The sequence below is a fragment of the Microcebus murinus genome, chromosome 16, assembly GCF_040939455.1.
Source record: "Microcebus murinus isolate Inina chromosome 16, M.murinus_Inina_mat1.0, whole genome shotgun sequence".
Lineage (NCBI taxonomy): Eukaryota > Metazoa > Chordata > Mammalia > Primates > Cheirogaleidae > Microcebus > Microcebus murinus.
Window position 1 is genome coordinate 29310129 of NC_134119.1, and position 24545 is coordinate 29334673.

Sequence of the window (24545 nt, forward strand, 5' to 3'; positions counted from 1 at the left end):
ATACATTTTAAAAGGATCACTGGTTGTTATGTGGATAACAGATTAGAGCGGGGCAAAGGCAAAAGCAGGCAGACCAAGGAGGAGGCTGCTATAGTTGTCTAGGTGAGAGATGATGACAGATGTGAGAGAGAGAATGAGAAAAACCTGTGCCTTCTTATATCCACCTCCCAGCCTCTGCCCAGGCCATTTCTCCTGCTAAATAGAAAACGGCAACAGTACATGCTGGGGACTCTATTCAGTGGTTTCCATTTATCAGTGTGGCATCTCATTAATCTTCCCAACAGTCCTATGACGTGGGTTCTAAGGGTATCTACATTTTACAGAGAAGAAAACTTAGGCACTGAGAGGTAAAGTCACCTGTTAAAGATTACACAGCAAACTGCCAGTATCACACAGCAAAGCCTGTCCTATTCCCACTTGCATACGCTGCTTCCAGTCAGCATTTATCCATGTCCTATCCAGGCTCCAAAGTCCAGTGACAAGCAAATGTTTTCCAGAAAACCTTCCCCAAACTTATCCAACGGTCTGTTCCTCTACCGGGCTATTATTGAGAACCTATCTACAGGTCTATCATCCACTGAGCATATTCCTTGGATGCTGGGTACACTGCTAAATGCTTTACATGTGTTATCTCACATTAATATTCCAATGACCCAAGGAGCCAAATGGTGGCACCCATTTTACATGTGAAAATAGTGAAGCTGAGAGAGTCAAAGTAACAGGCAAGTAATCGTTGTAGTCTTACTTGCTTGGCATTGAGCTTTTTATTACTTTTTTAAAATTTTCTTTCTTTTTAAAAACTGTATTTCATTTACTTTTTTCCTTTTCAATCATTGGGTTAAGGGGAGATCTCCAACAGATCATAGCATGGTAGCTGCTATGCTCTGAAATGTAAGCAGTTTTTCTGTCCCCTTTGACCAGACTCTAAAAGTCATAAGGTCAAAATCCACAAATAACATTTTGTTTATCCATCCTACAGTGCTGGGCCTGAGCCTAAGACTTAGGCAAAGGAGATCAGAAGGGTCAGGAGTTCTTGCCAAGGTCACATGGCAAAATGAAGGTGGAAGAGAGGGAGTGGGGAGGGCCTTCCTGTGAATCTTCCCACCCCTCAAGGGCACTCTGTTCCCTTAGCTTGAGAAGCCTTGAGGACAGCTTTTTCCATCAAAATGCACCTTTTAGCTCTTTACAAGCAGCCAGTACTGTTTCAGCCATGACCCTGCAGACAGGTGGAACACCCGTACCCCAGCCTCATTCTAAAGAAACTTGCAGAGCGGGAAGGAAGGGGCAATGACTTTCAGTTCCCGTAATGTGTCTAGAAGCAGCAGCTGATTCAGCTAGATGATGTCACCTTCCCAAACCTCCTGACCAGCAGCTGAGATGGTAAAAGCAGGAAACTGGAGGATACTCAGCTGGCTAAGTCCAAACATGCCTCTGGCAAAGGCCTATAGTAACCCCAGGCTCTGGAGGTATCCTTCTGCAGATGAGCATAGAGCACCCTCTCAATTGTGAGCTCAGTAGGTATCCTTTAAGACCCTCAAATCAAGATGCTTTCCCAACTCTCGTTTTACTAAGCAATTTTCTGCACATCCTTAACCAACAATGTTTCTTTTATTTCAAGGGTGGAGCAGTGCAAAGAAGCCTGACTTTAGAGCCAGACAATCTAGGTCTGAATACAGGTTTCACTGTGTATAAGCTGCAGGAATCTGGGCATAAGACTTCATCTCTAACTTCCGTTTTCTCATTGGAAAAGAAAGTAGGAGGCTGGGTGCGGTGGCTCACGCCTGTAATCCTAGCACTCTGGGAGGCCAGGCAGGTGGATCGTTTGAGATCTGGAGTTCGAGACCAGCCTGAGCAAGAGCAAGACCCCATCTCTACCAAAAATAGAAAGAAGTTAATTGGACAGCTAAAAATATGCAGAAAAAATTAGCCAGCCATGGTGGCGCATGCCTGTAGTCCCAGCTACTCAGGAGGCTGAGGCAGGAGGATGGCTTGAGCCCAGGAGGCTGAGGTTGCTGTGAGCTCGCCACGGCACTCTGGCCCAGGCAACAAAGTGAGACTCTGTCTCAAAAAAAAAAAAGAAGGTAGGACCAGCAGACCACTTACCACATAGGCTAGGTGGGAGAATTAAATGAGAAAATGCATGTAGAGTGCCTGGCATGAGCTAGGTGCTCAATAAATGGTAGTTCCCCTTATTTCCACTGGATCTCTGCAGGGGAGATTTGAAAGATCATCTTCACCTATAACACAAAAGTAAACAAAGGCCCAGACTGGGTCGACCAGTGTCAGGGCTGAGTATCTGAGAGGGCTCAAGTCTTAGATGAGCTAAGTTCAATCCTGCCTTACTTTTTCTCTGTCTGCAAAATCACCTTCCCTGACCACCAGGTATACAGTTGCTTCCCTAGATACTCCATTACTCAGTTTCATTTTCTTTACAGCATTTAGTCTACTATCTGACATCATCTTATTAATATTTGTTTCTTGGACTAGCTGTTTCCCCCGCTAAAGTAATAAGAGTTCTGTAAGAGTAATGTCCTTGACTGTCTTATTCATCACAGTACCCCCAGCACTTAGCACAGGGCCTGGCACATGGTTGGTATTCAACAGACATCTGCTGAATCGCCAAAGGAATGAATGCACCCGGGATGGCCAAAGGTTAAAATGACAATGGGCCTACACTTACTTCTTTGCTCAGTTAGTTCAAGGCTCTGGGTTCCATTTCAGAAGCTGGCACTGCCACCTGGGTATGGGAACACCAGCCGCTCTTTTCCCTGCCTCTTGGTAAGGCCTAGTGCAAATCTCACCTCTTCTGTGCAGTCCTTCCCTTATCTGGCATTTAGCATTTATTAGTTAGTTTTCCCAAGATCTCATTTCACACGCATTAAGTCTTTTCTCTCTAATTCAACTGGAAGTATCCTGAAAGCAGAACTGGGCCGTTAATGGAGATATCTCAATTTATAAACCTTCTGGGAAAAAGGCTTCTTGAAACGAAGTTGGCTGGGCCCAGAGAGGACTGAGGAGGAGTCTAGGCTTCTCCTTGCTGGATCAGATCCTTTGGCAGGAAGAGATCATGCTGCCTCAATCCAGGAGCCCAGCTGACAAGGCAGGAAGGGAGCCAGCAAATCCTAACCCATACACGCAGTGTGAGACAATCCCAAGGTCATGTGTGTGATGAGACTTTTTTTTAAAAAGCGTAATTTTTTTTTTTTTTTTGAGACAGAGTCTCACTTTTGTTGCCCAGGCTAGAGTGAGTGCCGTGGAGTCAGCCTAGCTCACAGCAACCTCAAACTCCTGGGCTCAAGCGATCCTCCTGCCTTAGCCTCCCAAGTAGCTGGGACTACAGGCATGCACCACCATGCCCGGCTAATTTTTTGTATATATATATATTTTTTAGTTGGTCAATTAATTTCTTTCTATTTTTAGTAGAGACGGGGTCTCGCTCAGGCTGGTTTCGCACTCCCAACCTGGAGCAATCTGCCCACCTCGGCCTCCCAGAGTGCTAGGATTACAGGTGTGAAAAAAACGTAATTTTTAAGAATGTCAGCAATATCTAGTTATCATAAAGAATGGTAGAAAAACTTTGCTCAGTTCAAAGGGACTTGTGTGGTATACATTTAAGTTATGGCTCTTTTCTTCTTACCCGTATTTTCTTTTCACCTGACTCCTTTAGCTATTTTATCCTTTTGGTTGTATGAATTTTCCTAAGTTGCTTCCAACTCTTTGTAAAACAGAGCAAGGAAGGTTCTAATAAAAAATAAGAATTGGTTTAATTTTCTTTTAAATGCTATAGTGGTATATACAAAAATGATATTCCAAACAACTTATTATAACAATTAAGGGTAAGTGGCAAAAATAATGCATGCAAATCACCAAGTAGAGTGCTGGGCACTTAATAAGCATTCAAAAGGCAGGCGGAAAGAACACTATTAATTCTAATTAGCTTCTCTTCTCTGGGCCTGTTTTTTCATGTGGTAGGTTTGTTCATTTGTTTAATCATTCAATTCAAAATTATTCACTGAATGTTTACTACCCGCAAAGAATAGTTGTAGACAATGGAGATACAATGATTAACAAACCAAAGTTCCCATAATCATGAGGCTTATATTCTAGTAGAAGAGACAGATAAAAAATAAGTAAACAAACAAAAAGAAAATTTCAAGTAGAGGTGGTTGTTACGACAAAAATAAAAGAAGGTAAAAGACTAGAGGGTGATTCAGAAGTAGCTCACCTACTTTAAACTAAAGGTCAAGGAAAGCCTCTCAGAGGAAGTGACCTGTGAGCTGAGCCAACTATAGGAAACAGAAAGGAAACCTGAGGAGCAGAACATTCCAAGCAAAGGAACAGCAACTATAAAGGCCACTGGGCAGAGATAAGTACACCAGGATCCAGGAACAGCAAGGAACCCATGTGGCTTGAATGGAGTGAGGGAGAGTGGAATGATGAAGAGGCAGTACTAGATCATATAGGCCTCAGAAACTGGTAAGAACTCTGGATTTTATTCCAAGTATATTGGAAGGCCACTGAAGGACTGTAAACAAGAATGTGATAAGATATGAGCTTAGTTTTTAAAAGGCCACTTTGGCTGCAGTGTTGGGGAAGGAGTGATTTTCTAAGGTCCTTTCCCAGTTCCTATCTTCTTTTTTCCTGTTATTCCCATGAACTTGTTGCCAGAACAAGAAAGATGCATCCTCAAGATTAGAGAGGGATAGAGGAGGTAGGAGTGGTTCCTGCTCTGGGCAGGAGTAGAGAATCTGTGTCACCCTGTTCAGTAGATGGAGGGAGTGACCAGCTCAGGGAAGGGTGGGAAGCTCAACTTGGAAAATATCCCCAAGCCACCTGTATTGTTTCTGCCTCCTGTGTGGAAGTTTCTGCCAATGACACAATGTTCTGGAATGTACACCCCCACCCACATACCCAATCTTCCGTTTACAGAGGCACAGTTGTACTTTGCATTCCTCCCAGGATTTGGTTCAAAGCTAGCCTACAGGAAATGGTCGATAAAGAGCTACTGATTGATTAACAAAGAGAGAGAGTATTCTCAGCCATTAAGCAAATATTAATGAGTACCATGAGTGCTATGTTGGTCTCTGGGGATGAAAGGTGATTAAGATGGGTTTCTGGTCTTCACTGAGCTCAGAATTCAGTGGATAGACCAAAAACCACAGACAGCTACAATGCTGGATACAATAGTTACAGCAGCAACATTTACTAGGTTCCTCCTTACCCAGAGATAGGACAAGTTAGTTGTCTTTGGAGCCAGACTACTTGGGGTCAAATCATGGCTTCACTACTTACTAGCTGTGCAACTTCGAACAAATTTCTTAACTTTTCTACAAGAATAATAAGAGAACCTGCCTCAATGGTACTATTTTGAGAATTCAATGAATTAACACATATGAAACATTGAAGTGTAAGTGCTAAATAAATATTAACTACTATTAAAAATATCTGTAACGGCCAGGCGTGGTGGCTCACGCCTGTAATCCTAGCACTCTGGGAGGCTGAGGCGGGCGGATTGCTCGAGGTCAGGAATTCGAAACCAGCCCAAGTGAGACCCCGTCTCTACTAAAAATAGAAAAAATTAATTGACCAACTAAAAACATATATACAAAAAATTAGCCGGGCATGGTGGTGCATGCCTGTAGTCCCAGCTACTCGAGAGGCTGAGGCAGTAGGATCACTTGAGCCCAGGAGATTGAGGTTACTGTGAGCTAGGCTGATGCCATGGCACTCACTCTAGCCTGGGTAACAAAGTGAGACTCTGTCTCAAAAAAAAAAAAAAAAAAAAATTACTGTAACACCTGTGCTAATCTCTTACATATATCCTTACAAAAACCGCATGAGGTATTCTTATTATCCCCATTTTTCAGACAGGGGAACTGAGGCTCAGAAATGGGAAGGAATGTGTGTAAGATCAAACAGCTGGTACAAAATAAAGCCCAGATTCAAACCTAGTTCTGTCTAATTCCAGAGCCCATACTTCCTATAACAAAATGACCTCCTTCTCCTAAAGACAACAGTGCCCAATACACAGCAGGGGCCCCATAAGGGAGCTATGGTTATTATGCCATTGTTCCTGGAGCTTTTCCAGCCACAGGTACCATAGAGCCCATAGGAGGAGCCTCTCACCCTAAAGGGGGCTGAGAAGGGTTCAAAGGTGCTGGGTGTCAACTGCAGGCTTTGCTTGGGAGTTCAACAGGTTTCCTTCACTGAAGCTTGGGATACTAATATGGAACCTGAACTTCCACCACTAAATCAGACCCAGAAATTGCCCCCAGGTGCCCAGACACCTGCATGGACAGGCAGGCAATTTCCTTTGGGCTTTTTGTCTGGCCCTATACATCTCTCAGTTTCATCATTCAGCCACCAGCCCCGGGCCTCACACCGCACCTGCTGCTTGACCTAGTCCCAGGAGACCCTGAGCCTTAGACTTGGGCTCCTTCCCTGGACCCTGCCCCAAAAGGCCATTTCTGAGAGACTCCCTGGGACTTCCCTGACGTAGGGTTCTAGCTGAATTTGCGCACTGTGAGCAAAGGGAAATTCTCCTCACTGAGTAGCAGACAGGAGAGTGGGTGGTTGTTCTTGTTCTGAATCAGAGGTGAGTGTGGGGCCAGGCCTGTTGTACACTGGGTTTTATGTTTACGTAGCACTGATCCCGGTGGGTCAGAGTTCCCACTCAGCAGTCCAGCCTAGGCAGGTGAGGACATCCTGGGGTTAGGAGTTAATATGCATATCTACATTTCATTTGAGTCATACATCCTCAGAGTCTGGCCTTGCCTGGTAATTTGACTGCAGAAGGCAACCAATGGCTGAATCAATGAATGACCAAGTCTCATAGTGAGAGGAAAGAGAAAGATCCAGCATTTGATGAGCTTTTACTCTGTATTAGGAACTGTGCAGGGGCACTTTACATACACCATTCATCATCAGGGATGTTTGTTAACTTGGTCACTAAACAGCTATCAAGTAGTAGGCCCAATAACAGTAACAGTGAATAAGACATAGTTTCCATCCTCAATAAGCCCAGAGCACCTTGTTTAGTCTTTCTCCCAATAACCCTGCAAAATGAATATTATTTCCATTTTATAGCTGTCCAGGCTTAGAGAAGTAAAATAACTTATCCAAATTCACGAAGCTGGGTAAGTGATAAGATATTGCTTTCGCTCAAAAAATGTTTGTTGGTTGAATGAATGAACGACACAGCTATGACTGTAAATTTAGTCAAGGAGCAGCAACAAGGCCAAACATTTATAGTTCTCAAAGTGCTTTTTCACTTATCGTCTCCTTGGGCCTCCCTGCTAGCCCACAAGGCAGGCAAGGCGGCTGTTATCTTTCTTCAACATATGAGGCAACAGGCAGAGCTTGGGCAAGAGGCTTAAAGCCACGCAGCAAAAAAGGAGTGGGGCCATCCTGGAAAAACTCCAGAGTTCCTACAATGCCTTATTTAATCATTCAAACCTATGTCAAGCACCTACTATGTGCTAAGGTATGCTTCTACACACTTTAAATATTTAACTCATTAAGTCTTCCAGTTAACAACCAAGGTAGTCCCTGCTTCTTGGGGGTCCTTGGCAAAGATCAAAGAAAATATGCCCCATTGCCAAATGCTTAGTCAACAACACTGGCCACACCTATATGGTGTACAAGGTATGACTTAGGGTACTTGTAGGGCACAAGTATGTGAGTCAAGGCCCCCAGCTTTGGGAATCTTAAACTCTTCCTTATGAGTACAGTGTTGAGTTGAAAGAAAGAAAGAAAAGAAAGAATCTCTGAGCTCTTGGTCCAAAGGATATCTACATATTCTGTCAGCCTGGAAGTTTAGTCTTGGAGAGTAGCTCCAATAACAATCACAGCCACTTGATCACCTGTGATTACATCTGACAATAAGAGTAATAATAGTAGCTGTCATAGTGAGTAATTACTATATACCAGGCTCTATGCTAAGTGCTCCATGTATCTTATTAGCAGTTATTTACATGCTTACAAAAATGTTTTAGGCTGCGAAAAAAAAAAAAAAAAGAATGTTTTAAAGGCCATGCATGTAATCCTAGCACTCTGGGGGGTCAAGGAGGGAGGATCGCTTGAAGGCAGGAGTTCAAGACCAGCCTGGGCAATGTGGGGAGACCCAGTCTCTACAAAAAATAGAAAAATTAGCCAGCCTCAGTGGTGCATATCTATAGTCCCAGCTACTTGGGAGGCTGAGGCAGGAGGCCTCAGGAGTTCGAGTTTGCAGTGAGCTATGATGACACTACTGCACTTGTACTCTAGCCCAGTGTAAGATCCTATCTCAAAAAAAAAGAGTGTTTTGAGAAAAGCCCTATACGTTGTTATTCCTATTTTACTGATGAGGAAACCAAGGCTGGGAGAGATTAAATAATTTGTGAGGAATAACTACTGAGCAAGTGGGATTCAACATTTGTTTGTCAAATGATGGACCTGACTCTTAACAGTGAAGAAATTTCCCAAGGAGGCACTGGGAAGGCAGACATCAGTACTACCAGAGAAGGAGCTACCGCCTGGGAAGACTGGAGCCTCCTGAGCTCCCAGCACAGTCTTCCTCACCCCTTTCCATCATTTTTTTTTTTTGAGACAGTCTCGCTCTGTTGCCCAGGCTAGAGTGAGTGCCGTGGTGTCAGCCTAGCTCATAGCAACCTCTAACTCCTGGGCTCAAGAGATCCTACTGCCTCAGCCTCCTGAGTAGCTGGGACTACAGGCATGTGCCACCATGCCCGGTTAATTTTTTCTATATATAGTAGTTAGCCAATTAATTTCTTTCTATTTTATAGTAGAGACGGGGTCTCGCTCTTGCTCAGGCTGGTTTCGAACTCCTGACCTCGAGCAATCCACCGGCCTCGGCCTCCCAGAGTGCTAGGATTACAGGCGTGAGCCACCATGCCTGGCCCATCATGTTTTAACACCACACTAAGATGGAGGTAAGGATAGAATGGTTAGGTATACTCAAGCTATCCCTAGGGCAACTCCCTCTTGAAGAAGTCTGTGACTTCCTTTTGCCACTCACCAACCCACTAAAGAGAAACAGAAAAGGGAAGGGGAGTCACTTCTCCCAGGGGCTGGTGGGGGCACACCAGGGAAGAAGGAAGAAACCTTATTGGCTCCTTCCTCCCTTGGTTAAGAAGCCTGTACATGTGATACGGTGCACATCCTTAGCATGGAACCCCCTTGGGGAAATACCAAGGCACCTTTTGGACCCAAGAAGCCTCAGAGAGAGGAAAGGCTGACACAGCCCTGAACTGCAAGCTAAGCTGACAATTTCTAAGCATTGTAACTAGGTCATCAGGTTCCTAGAGAAGCCAGCTGGGGATGGGGGATGGGGAGGGAAATTTTGCAGCCTACCAAGATCCCTACTTCTCTTCATGCCCCACCCTCCCCGAAATCTGCACCTGCTCCAAATGCCCCCTCCCCCCAGCTGAGCCCAGATGTCAACGGCTCCCAATGCCCCACCCCTGCCTTCCTTGGTCCAGAACCACTGGGGCCTTTTGGACAGAAGGTACCTTATTGCCACCTGAACCCTTCAGAGAGGGAGCTATGGGGCAGGGACGGAGTGGCCTCTCCTGGAGAGTATTTCTCGCTCCACCAGGGCAGCAAGAAAGCTGGGCCCCTTGGGACCTGCCCAGGGTACCTTCCTGGCATTGTCACTGCAGGTGGTAGGAGACAGGTGATGTTTACCCTGCTGAGGGAAGAGTTGCCAAAAGGCTTCAATCAATCCTTTCAATCTGCACCTGGTCCTGAGCCCCAAAATAACAACCAGGGCAGCTTACCTGATCTGTAGGTTGCAGGTGCCTCTGGCTTCTCTCCCTGTAGTTCTGTCTGCTGAGCCCTGGGTTGGGATTCTTTTTCTCGGAGGTTACTGGAGACTTGACTGCATCCCACAGGTGCTCTGGGTCTCTCCTCATTGAGTACATCTCTACCATTAGCCATCCTCATCCCTCTGCCCAGAAGCCTCTGTCATCAGTCACCTGCTCCCTTTTCCCTGACCACCTTTATTGCCAATGCAGACCCTCTTTGGCTCCAGCCAGTTTGACTCCTCACCATCTCCCAAATGCTTCATACTCATATCCCACCCTCCAGATCTGTCTGGGTGGTTCTTACTCATATAGCCTATACTTGCCATATTTTTTAAAAGAAAGGCTTCATGGTCTACATCCTCCCAATAGGTAACGATGCCTAACACTGACTGAGCATAGTGTATGTCAGGTACTGTGCCAGGTGGTCTACACAGTTATTCATTCAACAAATATTTGCTGAGCGTCTCCTATGTGCCAAGCACTCTGCTAGATGCTGGAGATGAAAGAAAAACCAAGATAAAGTCCCCACACTCTAGGAGCTTCAGGAGTTTATGTTTTACTAGAGAAGACAGACGGTAAACATGTAAACATGAGTTTACCCTCTGAGGAGGTATTTGAGTTGAGACCTGAATGATAAGAGAACTCGGATCAGATCTACAAGATGAGTGATCCAGACAGAGGAAAAACAGCAAGCCTATGAGGAAGAGATTACTATTATCTTCATAAAGAAGTTATCATTATCTTTATTTTACATACGAGGAAACTGAAGCCTCTGTGTGAATTATACAAAGCCACAATGCTGAGAAAGCTATGATTATTCCAGCCCCCAGTGACCTCTCCCCTTTCTGACCCTTTCCACTGTTGGTACAGAGGGTCTGGATGCAATGCAATTGGCTAGGGAAAAGGAGAAAGCTAATGAAGCAGGCTGAGGGTGGAGACTTCTGGGCCAAGTAATCAGTTGGGAAGCTGATGGTGGCAGAGGCACGGGGCACCTGTGGGATGCAGCCAGTGGGTCTAACCTCTTCTGCTTTTGATGTCTATACCACAGATTTGGCACCGTTTGCCTCAAGCCATTCACCGAGTATTTCATTCCAGTCTATTCTTACTACTTCAAATGAGTCTGCTTTTTTAGGGGCAGACACATTTTTTGGTAGTCTAACTTGCATCTAATAACAACCACCCTTGATGTTCATTGAGCAGACCCTGGCTGGGCCCTTGTACAACCCCAGGCCCTGTGCCAGGTAGTCAGGATAAAATAAGGCAGTCTGGGTTTGCAAAAGAAGCAATGATACAGTGGCTTGAGGATAGGCTTTCACACCAGACACATCTGAGTTGAAGACTGAGCTCTGTTTCTTATAAGATGTGTTACTGTGGACGTATTATGGAGCCTCTCTGACCCCTGGGTTCTCCATCTTCACACCAGAGCAGTTGTAAGGACCAAGTAAGATGATTATACAAGGGCATTAACACAGCACCTGGCATAGAGCAAGCAAGTACTCAACACAGAGTACCTGTTACTATTACTAAAAAATACTTCTGCATTTTGCTTTCTCATTCACGCCTCACTTACTCTGGTAGGTTGGCATTATTCTCTCAGGTTTTTGGATGAGAATTTGAAGCTGATTTGCCTAGTGCTATGTCACCAGCAAGGAGTCGAGCTGTTTCAAATGTGAGTTCAGAGTTTCGTCTGTGTGTGTGTTGAAGGTGATTTTTTTTTTTTTTTTTTGAGACAGAGTCTCACTTTGTTGTCCAGGCTAGAGTGAGTGCCATGGTGTCAGCCTAGCTCACAGCAACCTCTAACTCCTGGGCTCAAGCGATCCTACTGCCTCAGCCTCCCGAGTAGCTGGGACTACAGGCACGCACCACCATGCCTGGCTAATTTTTTCTATATATATCAGTTGGCCAATTAATTTCTTTCTATATGGTAGAGATGGGGTCTCGCTCTTGCTCAGGCTGGTTTCGAACTCCTGACCTCGAGCAATCTGCCCGCCTCGGCCTCCCAGAGTGCTAGGATTACAGGCGTGAGCCACTGCACCTGGCCTGTTGAAGGTAATTAATACACGCTAAAATGAACCTTGCCTGGTGAGTATGGGAGCTGAGGGGACAGATGGGTGATGTACCTAAAATGATTCAGATGGCAGAGGGACCCCAACAAGGCCCAAGGTATGGAGCATGGAAACAGACCACTGACAGATGGGACTCAGTCCTACTTACCACAATATCCATAGAATCCCCAGCACTTAGCACATATAAGGCATTTGGTGGTATTTTCTGATTTAACAAAAGAAACAAAACTCTGAGGAGAGCTCTGAGCCATAAATCCAGGCTTAGGGGAGGCAGGTAGCATTGATAATACTGTGTGAAAAGCCAAAACATGGATTCTAAGTCTGATGCTGCCATTTACTATGGGTTAAGCCACCTTGCCTTAATTTCCTCCCTGGAAATTGGGCTGAATGTACCTCACCTATTTCACTGGGAAATAACCTTTATAAAGGAGTTTGGTAAATTATAAAGTACTATCATGTACATAAAAGAAATTATTATGCTACAGACTAATAAGGCAGTAGAGTGTTTTGAAGCCATACACTCTAGGTTTGAATCCCAGCTCTTCTTGGCACTAGCCTGTGAGGCTATAGGCATATCACTTTTCTGTGAGTCTCATTTTTCTCAGCCATAAAACATAGATACCACCACCCATCTTGTAGGATTTTTAAGGAATAGAGATAAAGAGCACAGCTTTAGAGTAAGACTGACCTGGTTTCAAATCCTGACTCTTGCCTTCTGCTGTGAGCCCTCCCAAATCTCAGTGTCCTATAATGATAAGGTTGCTGGGATAGCAACACACAGATGATGTCACTAAAGGTCTGCCACATAGTGAGCATAGATAGATGCCAAAAATCATCCAGACAATGGTGAACTGGAGGAGGGAACACAGCACAGTGTTTAAAAGGGGGGCTTGGAAGCTATCCTCCCAGGCTTTGCCACTTACTAATTGTGCTACCTTGCAGTAAGTTGCTTAACTTCTCTGTTCTTCATTTATCAAATGGGGATAATAATAGTACCTACTTTAGAGTGTTGCTGTGAGAATGGAATCAATTAATATGTGTAAAGCACTTTGAACAATGCCTGGCATAGAGTAAGCACTCAATACATGTTGGGTGCTATTAATAGTAATGTTAACAATAATATTAATCACCAAGTGGAATAAAAGGGAGGGACTGTTTAATCCTGGGACATGGGCATCACATGAATTACAGAGAAGTCCCTGGGCAGCTGTTTGTAGGCAAGTTTTCAGCCTCCATGAGACTCTTCCATGGAAAGGACACAAGGCTCCTGAGCAAAAATCCCAGGCCCACTGACCAGGGAGCCAGCCTCTAGGGAGTAGAGTCAGGCTCTTTGGAAGGGACACTGTGTTCCTGGCCCTGCCTGACTCCTCTGGGGGAACAAAGGCACGTGTGTATGTGTGTGTGTGGCCAGGGAGGAGGGAGAGGAATGTTTCCCTTTCAAGAGCGGAACAAAGGATCTGAGGCATAGTTGAGTGCGTTCCAATCCCCTCCCAGGCCAGCTCCCATTCCTCAGATGATTGTCCAACAAGGTTTTCAACCTTTTAGCTTCCTCCTGAAAGGTGATGGGGGGAAGGGCGGCAGGCTCAGTTTCACTCCACCCTGTATAGTCAATCTCCAAGAGGCAGAATTTATATGTGCCAAACCTCTGAGATCTCCCTTAGGAATCCCATCCTAAGCAGAGCTGGGGTGGGGATCCCCTGGGTGTGCTCAGGGTTAATGGATGGAACAGGGTTTTACAGTGGCAGGTCTAATGCCCCTCTAAGGCAAGTCCATGACAGAAACTGCTCCTAAGTGATGAAGATAAGGAGAGAACCCAGGAGCACTGACTCCCTATAGCTTAGCATGGGTTAGGGAGAAATGGCCTGGTAGAACTAAGCAGAAAGGCATTTTCTAAATCTTTATTTCTTTCTTTTCCTCAGGCCTTCAAACTTGGACTGGAAATCTTCTAAATCTTAAAGGAACCACAGGCTGGAGAGTGAAGCTAGGTGAAGGGGGAAGGGAGGGGAGCAAAGAAAGTAATTGACAAAAGGAAAGGGAGGGACATGTCCAAAAAAAGTAGTTTGGGGGAGGGGGGCGCCTCTAGGGACATTACTTTCCAGTTTCCACACTCTTGCCAACAAGGTTGGGACTCTTGCCGGCAGGCTGCAGGGCTGGGACAGGAAACAGTCTGTGGAAGTCATAGCAATGGCATTTCCTGAAGAGCAGGAGAAAAACCTCTAGTTCCGAGGGGAGCACTGGAGACTGCCCAAAAAGCCCTGTGGCTCAGAGCTTGCAGTGAGGCTCCAGTTTAGCCTCAGAGTCTCATCAGGGATGAAACCAAGTAGCAGAAGGTCCCAAAGGCAGTTTCTTTATAAAAAAACACTATTTACAAAAATCGATATGTAATAAAAGGGAGGCCAAATGATGACAGAAGGAACCCTGGGACAATAAAGGTGCTGCAGATAGAAACAGTCACGATTCTGAAAGCCTTAAGGCATGAATTCATTTACAGTATCTTCAGAACAAGCAACTATTAGTATAGCCATTTACAAGTTAAAAGACTTGCCCAGGTCACACAGCAAGCTAGAAGTCAAGTTCAGATTTTGAAAGTCCAAGCCTTGCCTCTTACTCCTGATGTAACCTTGGGCAAGTCACTTCATCTTTCTAACCTGATTTAGCTCCTGTGAAACGGAGAAGGCATCTTTCCTGCGCGTCTCTAAGGATCAAACAGGCAAAGCAGATATACACAAGTGCTTTGGAAGATATAATATGCTACATAAATGCGGAGTATTATTATTGTGGGGTCAGTGATAAACTCCCCTACGGTGACGCTGGGGTTAGTTAAGTTGCTACATCTGTCAACAGGAAAGAGCCATCTAAAACATAACTAATGTGAAATATTACATAATGGTAGAATCTGCCAAAAGGCATGAGGCCAGTGAAAGAAAACCAGAATTCATAGATTGTCTACTTCAAACCCTCCATCTTGCAGAAGAAGAAACTGGGCCTAGAGGTGAAGTGATTTGGCCAAGGTGAAACAGTAAACTAGGAGCAGACTGAGAGTAGAACTGGGATCCCAACACCAAGATGAGTGCTTGTACCACGAGAGCACATGAACGCTATGGAGCTCCCACCACCACAGGAACGCCTCCCCTAGGGCCTGCCCAGAGGATGTGCTTGCTGGTGGGTCACTATGGAGTCTAGAAAAAGGAGAGTGTACACTCAAGATTCTGTGAATGGGTCTCTGATATGTGGTAAATAAGAAATATAATACCAAATGGTGTCAGACTCTATGCACCTTAGGCATGCATCATTGGTCTTCACCACCATCCTGTGAGGCAGGTATTATTATTTGCCCCAAGGTTCAGAGAAGTGAAAAGAGCTTGCCCAGCATCACACAACTAAACACGGGTGAGCTAGGACATGGACCCAAACAAGTTTCAGTTATTCAGACAGACATATTCCTAGAATAGAGTAGGATCATTCATCAGGATACCACATTTGGAGAGAGCTATTCCTAAAGAACATCTAGCTTACTTAGCTCTGATTTTAGGACCTCCAAGTGGTTGAAAAATATCACTTCCAGGATGGCTGGACCTATCAATACACCATATGCAAGACTGGTCTTATGCCTTAGTCCCCTCTCACCACCTTCACCTCCAGGTCTAAGCCACTATTCTTTTTCACCTGGCAGTTGTACCAGCCTCTTCACTGGGCTCCCTACTGCCACCTTGTAGAATTCAGACACACCACCTCTGCTCCAAACCTCCTCTTGGCCTCTCTCCTCTCATTTCACCAAAGTCCTAACCATGGCCTGTAACACCCTATGTCATCTGGCCCCCAGCTCCTTTCCCTGCTCTTCCACAATATTCTCTCCCCTCATCTCCTACCACTCATTCTCTCCACTCATCTTCCCTTTGCTGTTTCTTTTCCAACCACATTGACCTTCTTGCTCCTTTCTTCTTTCACCCCTGAAAATGCCAAACACACTCTCTCCTGAGTCCATTCTCTTTGCTTGAAACACTCTTTTCTTAGGTACCTACATCATCCAACACCTCATCTCCTTCAGGTCTTGGCTCAAATATAAAAAAATTAGTTTTAGGTAATACCTTTGCTGGGGCTCAGGACATATCACTGCCAAATATGACTGTAGGAGATCAGAATATACCACCCCTAAAATATACTTCTTTGGCATATTCTGAGCTGGTTATTCTGAGAAACTGCAGACACAGGACTAGCTCTGAAAATCTGTCCCTTTGTCAAAGAAATTCACACCTATAAGGAAATCTAGATTAGTAAAAGTATCTGTATAAGGAAGGGGGCTGCTCTAGTCAAATTTTAATACCTGAGAGATTTTTTTATCTGTATAACAATATAACACAGCCCATAACTTGTATAGGCACCACCTCCTAGAAGCCACAAGCCCTATTCCTTTCTGTAAGTCAAGATGCTATATAAGCTTCAGTCATATGACTATTCCTCGAGTCTCATATTTTGTGGGATTAAAATAGTTTTTTTGTCCTGTTAATTTGTCTTATGTCAACTTAATTCATAGCCCAGGCAAAGAATCTAGAAGGGCAACGGGAAGCCATTTTCTGTTCCCCTACATCTTCTTTGATCACTCTTTTAAAACTGCAGCCCCACCCTCCCTTGCTAGGCAATGCCCTAAGCCCCAGCTTGTTTTATTTTCTTTATTGCACATACCATCACCTGATATGTATGTGTAATTATATATTTACTGTCTGTCCCTCCCCAATAGAATGTGAGCTCCCTGAGGACAGAAACTTAGTTTGTTTACTGTTGTACTCCCAGTGTCTAGTATACCCTGGCACACTGTAGGAGCTCAATAAATATTGCTTAAATCAATGAATAAATGATTAGGTGAAGGGCCACTTCCAATATTGTTATTCTGGGATGAGGGTCAGGTTTCTTCAGAAATTTAGTGCGTATTTCTCATTAGGTATCTGCTATGCTCAAGACATCTGCTCAGTGCTGAGGAAACAAGCATGGACAAGATATGTACTCCACCTTCAGGAGCTCCTAAAACCGAGAAAGAGCGAATCTGTTAGAAATGTCTTCTCTGCACTAATTTAAGCTCTACCAACTGTGAACTTCTTTTTATTTATCTAAGTTTTGCTAGGTACCATACCAATAAAAAGGCTCAGTCCTTCTTTCTTTAGATATTTGAAGCTGGTGATCACATTCTCCTGGGTCTTCTCTTCCCCAGGCTAAACAAAAAGACCCAGTGGGACTGTCTAACTCAGTTCTGACAACTGGGAATAGGGAAGACAGACTATCAGCTGGAGGGACAGAAGAGGGAGGATCCAGGAGCAGAGTGACTCTTTCAAAGAAAAGGGAGGCAGTCCTTAGGGAGGACACTGTGGAATGAGGTTGGAGTTTGAGGGTGGGGACAGGGCTCTGCTTAATCAAGGTGGTAGGAGATTATGTGTCTGTAGAAAGAAGAACAGTGCACTGGGAATTACCCCTGTATCTATCCACACTAAATCCAGGCGGAACCACAACTGCTGAAAGCAAGCCTCATGATGGAAGGCTGAGGGCACTGGAGAAGCCAAGAAGGTCAGGCACAGAGGACACTGCAGCCCACTGGCCTCAGAACAGATATTGCTGAGGGAAGGGACAGCTAAGAATTTCTGCTTTATGCACCCCAAACTTGACTTTTGTGTGACTGCCCTGGTTCTGAACTGGTTATTCTGAGAAAATTTTTTAGGGGCCACCTAAAAAATATCTGGGTAATTTTCAACCAGATGATAAAGGGCTCCATGGGGCTACTGGGGAAATTATTCCTAGGAAGTCTGGAAAACCCTGTGATGGTATCAGAGTTTTAAAAGCAACCTAAAATGTACACCAAGAAGAAGTAGGTGTTCCAGGGGGGAGCCCCTGAGATACTTATACCTCATTTTGGGCCCTGAATGAGATTACTAAAAATTTCCACATTTGGGGTTTCTAATGGGATTTCCCCAAGAAAACCGCAGAACTGCCAACATCTGCCAAGGGAGCTGAGGTGCTTCCACTAAGCAAATATCCTGAAGCATACATCTAAGCATACATGCTGAAGAAGCCAAAATAGGCAAGAGACCTACAGAAGACACACAGCCTGAGAAAGGCCAAGTTATGGGAGTTTTGGGTTTTTTTTTTTAAGGAGACAGGGTCTCATTAAGTTATGCAGGCTGGTCTCAAACTCCTGGCCTCAAGCGATCCTCTTGCCTAGGCTTCCCAAAGTGCTGGGATTACAGGTATGAGCCACCATGCCCAGTGAAGTTATGTTTTTATGTTTTCTTGCCACATGCACTGTTCACTTCTCTTGACAATGATGTTTCCATTAGACTAAAGGGTTTCTTCAGGGACGGCTATCTCAAAGTGGCCTGGCCCACCTGGGTCCTTGCCCATATTCCCATTGGAAAGCACCAGAAACAATTCTGTCCCTTCAGGGAAGGTCACGTATACAATATTCTAGGTAAATATCTCAGGGACTAGCTTTGATTCTTAAGAAATAACTCCAGAGGTCAAAGTCAGTTCCCTGAGGGAGGAAGCCCATTCATTAAAAGAAGTACTTCCACCCTACAATTAAGGTAGGGGAAGGGCTTTTGTTCTAGATCATTTATGAGTCAAGCTATGGCTGCTGGCTATCATTATTCCACTTTACAGGTGGGAGAGACAGATGGACAAGAGAGACCAGAACAGGGTCAGCATTTCATCAGGTGATTCCAGGCAAGAAACAGTATGGCTAAGAGTCTGGAATTCCAGTCCTTAAAGCATCAATCCATGATTAAGTAGAAATACCTGGGGCAGGACACCTTCTCCCGATACACACACTACTATCATCTATTAGCAGGGCCAGAGAGAGTTTTTTTTTTTTTAATTTTATTAATTATAATTTTTTCTTTCTTTTTATTTTATTTTTTTTTAATGGGGCTAAAGGAATGATGCCAGAGGACAGAGAGGGTTTTAACAATGAAAAAACTAACAAGAAGTCCACTCTGGGCAAAACTTTGACACCTGCCATGTCAGAGTTTTACCAGTGCCAGAATCTGAGGCTACTCACATGCTTTTGGGAACCTGTTACTCCTGACAAAGGCACTATCCTTCCCACAGCTACCTGAACAATGCCAGGAGCACAACCCAGAGGGAGCATCTTCACAGGCATATTTTGCTTGGGGCAGCAGCATATCTGGCTTCCAGTTCCAGTCTGTCTGGGTCACTTTATTACTCCCTAGATAACCTAATATGAATGGAAAGTGTTTAGGTTTTAGAGTTAGGCCAATGTCAGTGTAAGTTCTCATTCAGACACTTAACTGGCTAAGGGATACCTAGGGTAACTTAGCCACTAGAAGCTTCATGTGTAAACTGGGAATAAACTCACCTATATTGGAAGGTTAGTGTGTGGCATATATGAAATACCACGTAATTTCCATACAGGAAGGTACTATGTCTGGCTTATGGCCAGCACCTAGCACACTGCCTGCCTCATAGTAGATGCTCAGTAAATATTGCCTGCCTAAGTAAAAGACCTAACACAATGCCTAATGCTTAAGAGGTACTCAATAAAGGCTAATTTCCTTCCTCTTTCCTTTAGGGATGCTAAATTTAGAGCATATCCCTGGGTAGAATGGCCCATAACTCCTATAATCAAGGATCTCCCAGCTGCAGCCTCCAGGAAGGTTATGAGATGCCACTGCAGTAGTCAGTATGTGCAGGTTTGAACAGGATGGCACCTAAGAGGGAAGTGGGCAGATACTAGTACCCTGACTCAAAGGATCCTGAGTCAAATGTTCTTTACCCCCTGGCCTCAGGAGGAGAATGCATGCCCAGAAATGGTTCTGACATAACTGGCTCTTCTGCACACATTCCCTCTGTTCACCAAGAGGAAGTGACATGTGGTATGTTGTCCAACGGGCTCTGATAATTCTTAAGCAAAGAGGTGGAAGATGAAATTTCAGTCCCATGGAGATCTAATGAACTTGCCCAGAGCTGCTGTATCTAAGATCTCTTTCACAGGCTACCCTGGGCAGCTGGCAATTCTCTAGTTGGGGTAGCCCTCTGCAGAGTCTCTGCAGGAACCTTGGCAGACCAGGTCCCTCCCCTAGACTGCCTTTTGTTTACAGCTGGCAACAACCCACCTGGTATTAGGACCACCAGCCAAAGACAACAGTCAGGCAAAGTGGGCAAGCAGCCCAAGTACTTACTTGGAGATACCTCAGATGGTATGTCTGAAGCACTGGAATCCTGTCCCTCCTGTAATCAGCTGAACAACTATTTGCCCCAAAAGAGAATCAAAGCAGGAGGGAATAGGAGAGGTCACTGCACCAACCCACAGGAACTATTGAATAATTTATCTCCCCAGGGAGTTCATCTACAGAATGGTTTTCAAGTCTGGTCAGTCTTAGCTCAAGAAAGCCTACCACCTTTACCAGTCCCAAACCCACCCCTGTCATCCAACCTCTACTGACTTGACCTCCTTGCCTTTTAGGCAAGGAAGAGTTGATAAAGTTGCAAGGAAATGGGAAATTAGAGGGTGGGGTTCCCCGGCAAACTCAGGAGTATCTTGCTCTGTGGTAAAGTGAAGTGCCTGCCACACCCTAGGCCCAGCCTAGCGACAATTGCATTCCTGACATTCCTGAATGCACGGTACATGGCTCCTTCCACCACAGCTCCTTCAATAGATGACTTATTTTGCACTCTGTTGATTTTCTGCATATTCTAAGAGAACAGAATACCTCTCGAAAGTCCAGCATCTTCCTGGGGCAAGGAGATAAGCAAGGAAATACAACTGAGTTCACTGAAGAGCAAAAAAATTGCCTATAGTGACCACTGGTAAAGCAGCTCTCACCAATATTTCACCCTGACTCCATGATGGGCAAGAAAAATTTCCCTCCCTGGAAAAGAAACTTGCTAGTGTCAGTCACTGTGCTCATATTATCTCCAAGATTTACAATACCCTGTAAGGCAAGGAAAGCTTGCCACATATTTTTAGTGGAACAAACTAAGACTCAAGAAGGTAAATTGGCCTGTCCAAGATCACAAAGCTAGTTGAGTGACAGAGCTGGCACTTACACCTTTGTCCAAAGTCTGTCATCAAATCTTAATGTCCCTCAGAGCCCCACAGACCAGGTTCTTGCTTTGCCAGCAAACAATGCTCAGTGAAGAGGCCCCAGGGCCCTGGCCGGAAAGTAACAGGCAGAGCAGCTGGAGCTCCCCAACCGACCCAGGCAGTGAGGTGCAAAGTCCCCAAGCTTAATGCGTGACACAGCAAGAGCTCCACAAACAAGCCATCCATGCAGAAAGTTGCACACTTTGGGGAAAATGAACTTAGGGTGCACAGCACTAACACAACCTACACAGCCTGCACTGCCCTAAAATCTGACAATCTTACCCATCCAAGCCAGGGGAACCCCTGCCCAGCCATGCCCCGTCTGGTCTGAGAGGAAAACACCATACATGCAAACTCCAAAATAAAGAGAACCTGATTTGGGGGAGAGAAGCTCTGGATAGGACTGACACCTCTGGGGGAAAAAGGATGCAGGGGCCTGTGGGTTATAATGCTCATCATCATCTCCAGGTATGATACTCATCACCCTTTTACATGGGTAATGACTGTGTTAGGGTAAAGGGAAAATTGAGCTAACTTCCCACTCACACAGGTTTTGGGCCAAATGAACACATCGGCTAGATTTTTCCTTGCTGAGAAATTGGAACACAAATATGAAAGAGTGGAGTCATGAGGGTGACCAGAGTGAAATATGCCTGGTCCTTCAAGAACTAGGTCATCTTTATTTCCAAACAGTTGACCTCTTGTGGTGAAATGAGGCCAGTCAGGTCTCCTGAAGAATCAACACCTCCAACAATCACCCAACACAACAGATACAAGGAAGGGCTGTTGGGGATCTCTCTGACCAGAGGCCAAAAAAAGGGGACACTCAAGGGGCTTGGTTCTTACCCAGCCGCCGTTCTCCTGGATCCAAGGCTCTAGGTGGTCATTCAGGTAAGTGGCCATCCAAGTTGCGATCCGACTCACCAATACCTGCATCTCCTTGTCCACGCTTTCCACGCACAGGGCCCCGCCGAAGGAGAAAAAGGCCACAATGCGACCCCAGTTTACCCCATCCCGGAAGAGTTCATTCACTACCTGTTCAAAGCTCTGATATGCTGTCGCTAGAGTGATGTGGAGCTGGGATGTCAGGTCACTGAATGCCCGCCGGTACCGCAGTTCAAACTCATCGCCTGCCTCCTTCAGTGCTTGCTTCACTGCTGCCATGGGGATCACCTCCCGGGCATCCAAACTGCTGCTGTGGCCAGTGGCTCCATTCACTGGGGGGCTGTCCGCCAGGTGCCAGGATGGGTTGCCATTAATGGCACTGGGGGTCTCCATCTCCGATTCAGTCCCTTCTGGGGCCTCAGTCCTATTTTCTTCTGCATCAATAAACTGACTCCAGCTGTATCCTTTCTGGGAAAGCTTGTAGGAGAGAAAGTCAACCACCAGCTCCCGGTTGCTCTGAGACATTTTTATAATAGGGATGGGCTCAACCAGTCCATTGTCCAAAACACCTGCTCACTCACTGAGTCTGGTCTCTGCTTAATGATTCTCCTCTAAGATCCAAAGCCAAGATAAGATTCTGAAAGGAGAGAAAGAGCTTCAGGAAAAAAAAATTAATATGCATGCCATTTACCCCACACCAACCCATTCCCCTTTCAGGTACCAGAACTGGTTTCTTTGTGGCTCTTAGAACGTCTGGTCTAGGTTCCAAGAGACTTTAATGAAGTCAAACTGAAACCACCAGTGGGCTCTGAATCTCCCACTGGCCTTTTTTACCCCAGCCACCCCCTCTTCTCTGAAATGCCTTCCTCGGAAAGTCACCCTCATGGGCAGCGCCCCACCCCCCACCACCTACATTCAAATCCGTCTCAGCAGATAGCGGGCAGGTGCAGCCCCCGGAAGATCTTTTGTATCATAGGTCAGGAGAGGAGGTGGTGGCCGGGATGCCGGTAACTCAGCCGGCCTCGCGGCGTATGGCAAAAAAAACAACTCCAGCTGGAGGGATCATGCGACCCGGCAAGGCTGGGAGCTCAGAAGGCGACACAGGAATTGAGAATCTCAGGAACCAGCCCCCTCGCTTGCTTCCTCCTCCATCGCCCGGATCGAGGGCGGCCGCTCTGCAGCCGCGGCCTCCTGCCACCCAGGAGCCCAGCCCCCTCGCTCTTGCACGCCCCTTGGCTCTCCGCCTCCTACTGGGAGCCAGGAGAACTCTCCCGGAGGTGGCTGGTACGGGTTTAGTTTAGTTTTTTGTTTTGTTTTTTTCCTTATTTAAATAGCAGCCTAGGGTCAGGCTTCCAAAGCCCTGAAGGGACTTCTCAATGAGGCTCAAGGTTTCGATGACCGACGCAAAGAGGGGGAAACTGCCACGGATCTGAGATCTGACTTCGGAAAGGCCACCCCCGGGCCTTTCCAGGAGTCTGAAGGCCGGAGAGCCCCCACAAATGCCGCTAGTTTTCTTTGAATTCCCCAAAGGCCCTGGACGTGGCAGAGGGGGATTGCCGAGTCCTCCATTCCCCGCCCGGACACAATGGCCGCCGGCGCCCTGCACAAAGACGGGGTGAGGGTGAGGCGCAGGGCCTCTCCTCGGGTCAGGAAGAGGGGTCGAGGCCTGCTCGAGGCTCCCCACAGCTGAGAACACGTTTTCCCGGGAACAGGCCTAAGGCAGCTTCCTAGAGCCCCAGGGAGGGCTCGGGGGCCAGATGCTGCACCTCTCCAGAGCCCAGGGTGGGCGGGCGGCGGCCTCGCGGCTTCTCGCGCTAGCTAGGCCGGGTACTCGGCGAGCCACCGCCCCGTTGCTAGGCAACCTCCCTCCCTCAGGGGCGCCCCCTAGACCTTTCTGGGAGGAGGGGTCTCGCCCCCAGCCGGCCGCCACGACATAGCCAATCAGCGAGCCCAGTCGGCACGGAAGCCGGACGGCGAAGGCTCCCATTGGGCGAAGCAACTGTCAAACACAAGGGAGGTGGCGCTCTCACCTGCGAGCCCCGAGAGCCGTGGGGGGCCACATCCCCCTTCATCAGCCCGGTGGTTTCCAGACGTGAGGGCTCTTCGCGGCCGTGTTCTGCACCGCGGACCCGGGCTGGCCTACCTGGCTGACTGCTCGCGCCGTCTCTCCTGAACAAGCCGGCCTCAGTTTCCCCTGAAGAGACCGGGGGAACTTGCAAGCTCAGTCACTTCCGGTGCCGCGGCAACGCGCGCGAGCCCGAGACGCAAGGGAGTGCGCGCCTTGAGTGACTGACAGCAGGCCCGGAGAGCGGGCGCCTCCTGGCGGTAGCTTTGAGGGATCTTTAGAAGCAAAAAAATCAACATTTATACTTACATTTCCATTCATTCATTCATTCAGTCTGTTTCATCCATCAGTTTATTTTTTTTTAATTTTTTATTTTTTTTTATTTTTTTTTTTAAATTCATTAGCATGGAAGATGGATAATTTTTTATTTTTTGAGACAGAGTCTCACTTTGTTGCCCAGGCTAGAGTGAGTGCGGTGGCGTCAGCCTAGCTCACAGCAACCTCAAACTCCTGGGCTCAAGCAATCCTTCTGCCTCAGCCTCCCAAGTAGCTGGGACTACAGGTGTGGGCCACCATGCCCGGCTAATTTTTTCTATATATATTAGTCGGCCAATTAATTCCTTTCTATTTATAGTAGA

General features: G+C 46.2%; 1 protein-coding gene across 3 annotated transcripts in view; it reads right to left on the reverse strand.

Moving 5' to 3' along the window:
• The window catches only part of BCL2L1 (BCL2 like 1), a 50517-nt gene extending 26427 nt beyond the window's left edge, over nt 1-24090 (reverse strand). Inside the window, exons 1-2 of one of the 3 annotated variants that reach the window (XM_012754997.2) lie at nt 23873-24090; nt 21804-22479 (exon numbers count right to left, since the gene is read on the reverse strand). In XM_012754997.2, the coding sequence (XP_012610451.1) occupies nt 21804-22367 (564 nt within the window). In that variant the 5' untranslated portion in view covers nt 22368-22479; nt 23873-24090. Of the gene's footprint in view, nt 1-21803; nt 22480-22563; nt 22693-22755; nt 23725-23872 lie in introns of those variants that run through there. The other 2 variants (XM_012754996.3, XM_012754999.2) reach the window with 2 other exon arrangements.
• Nucleotides 24091-24545: the final 455 nt, after the last annotated feature.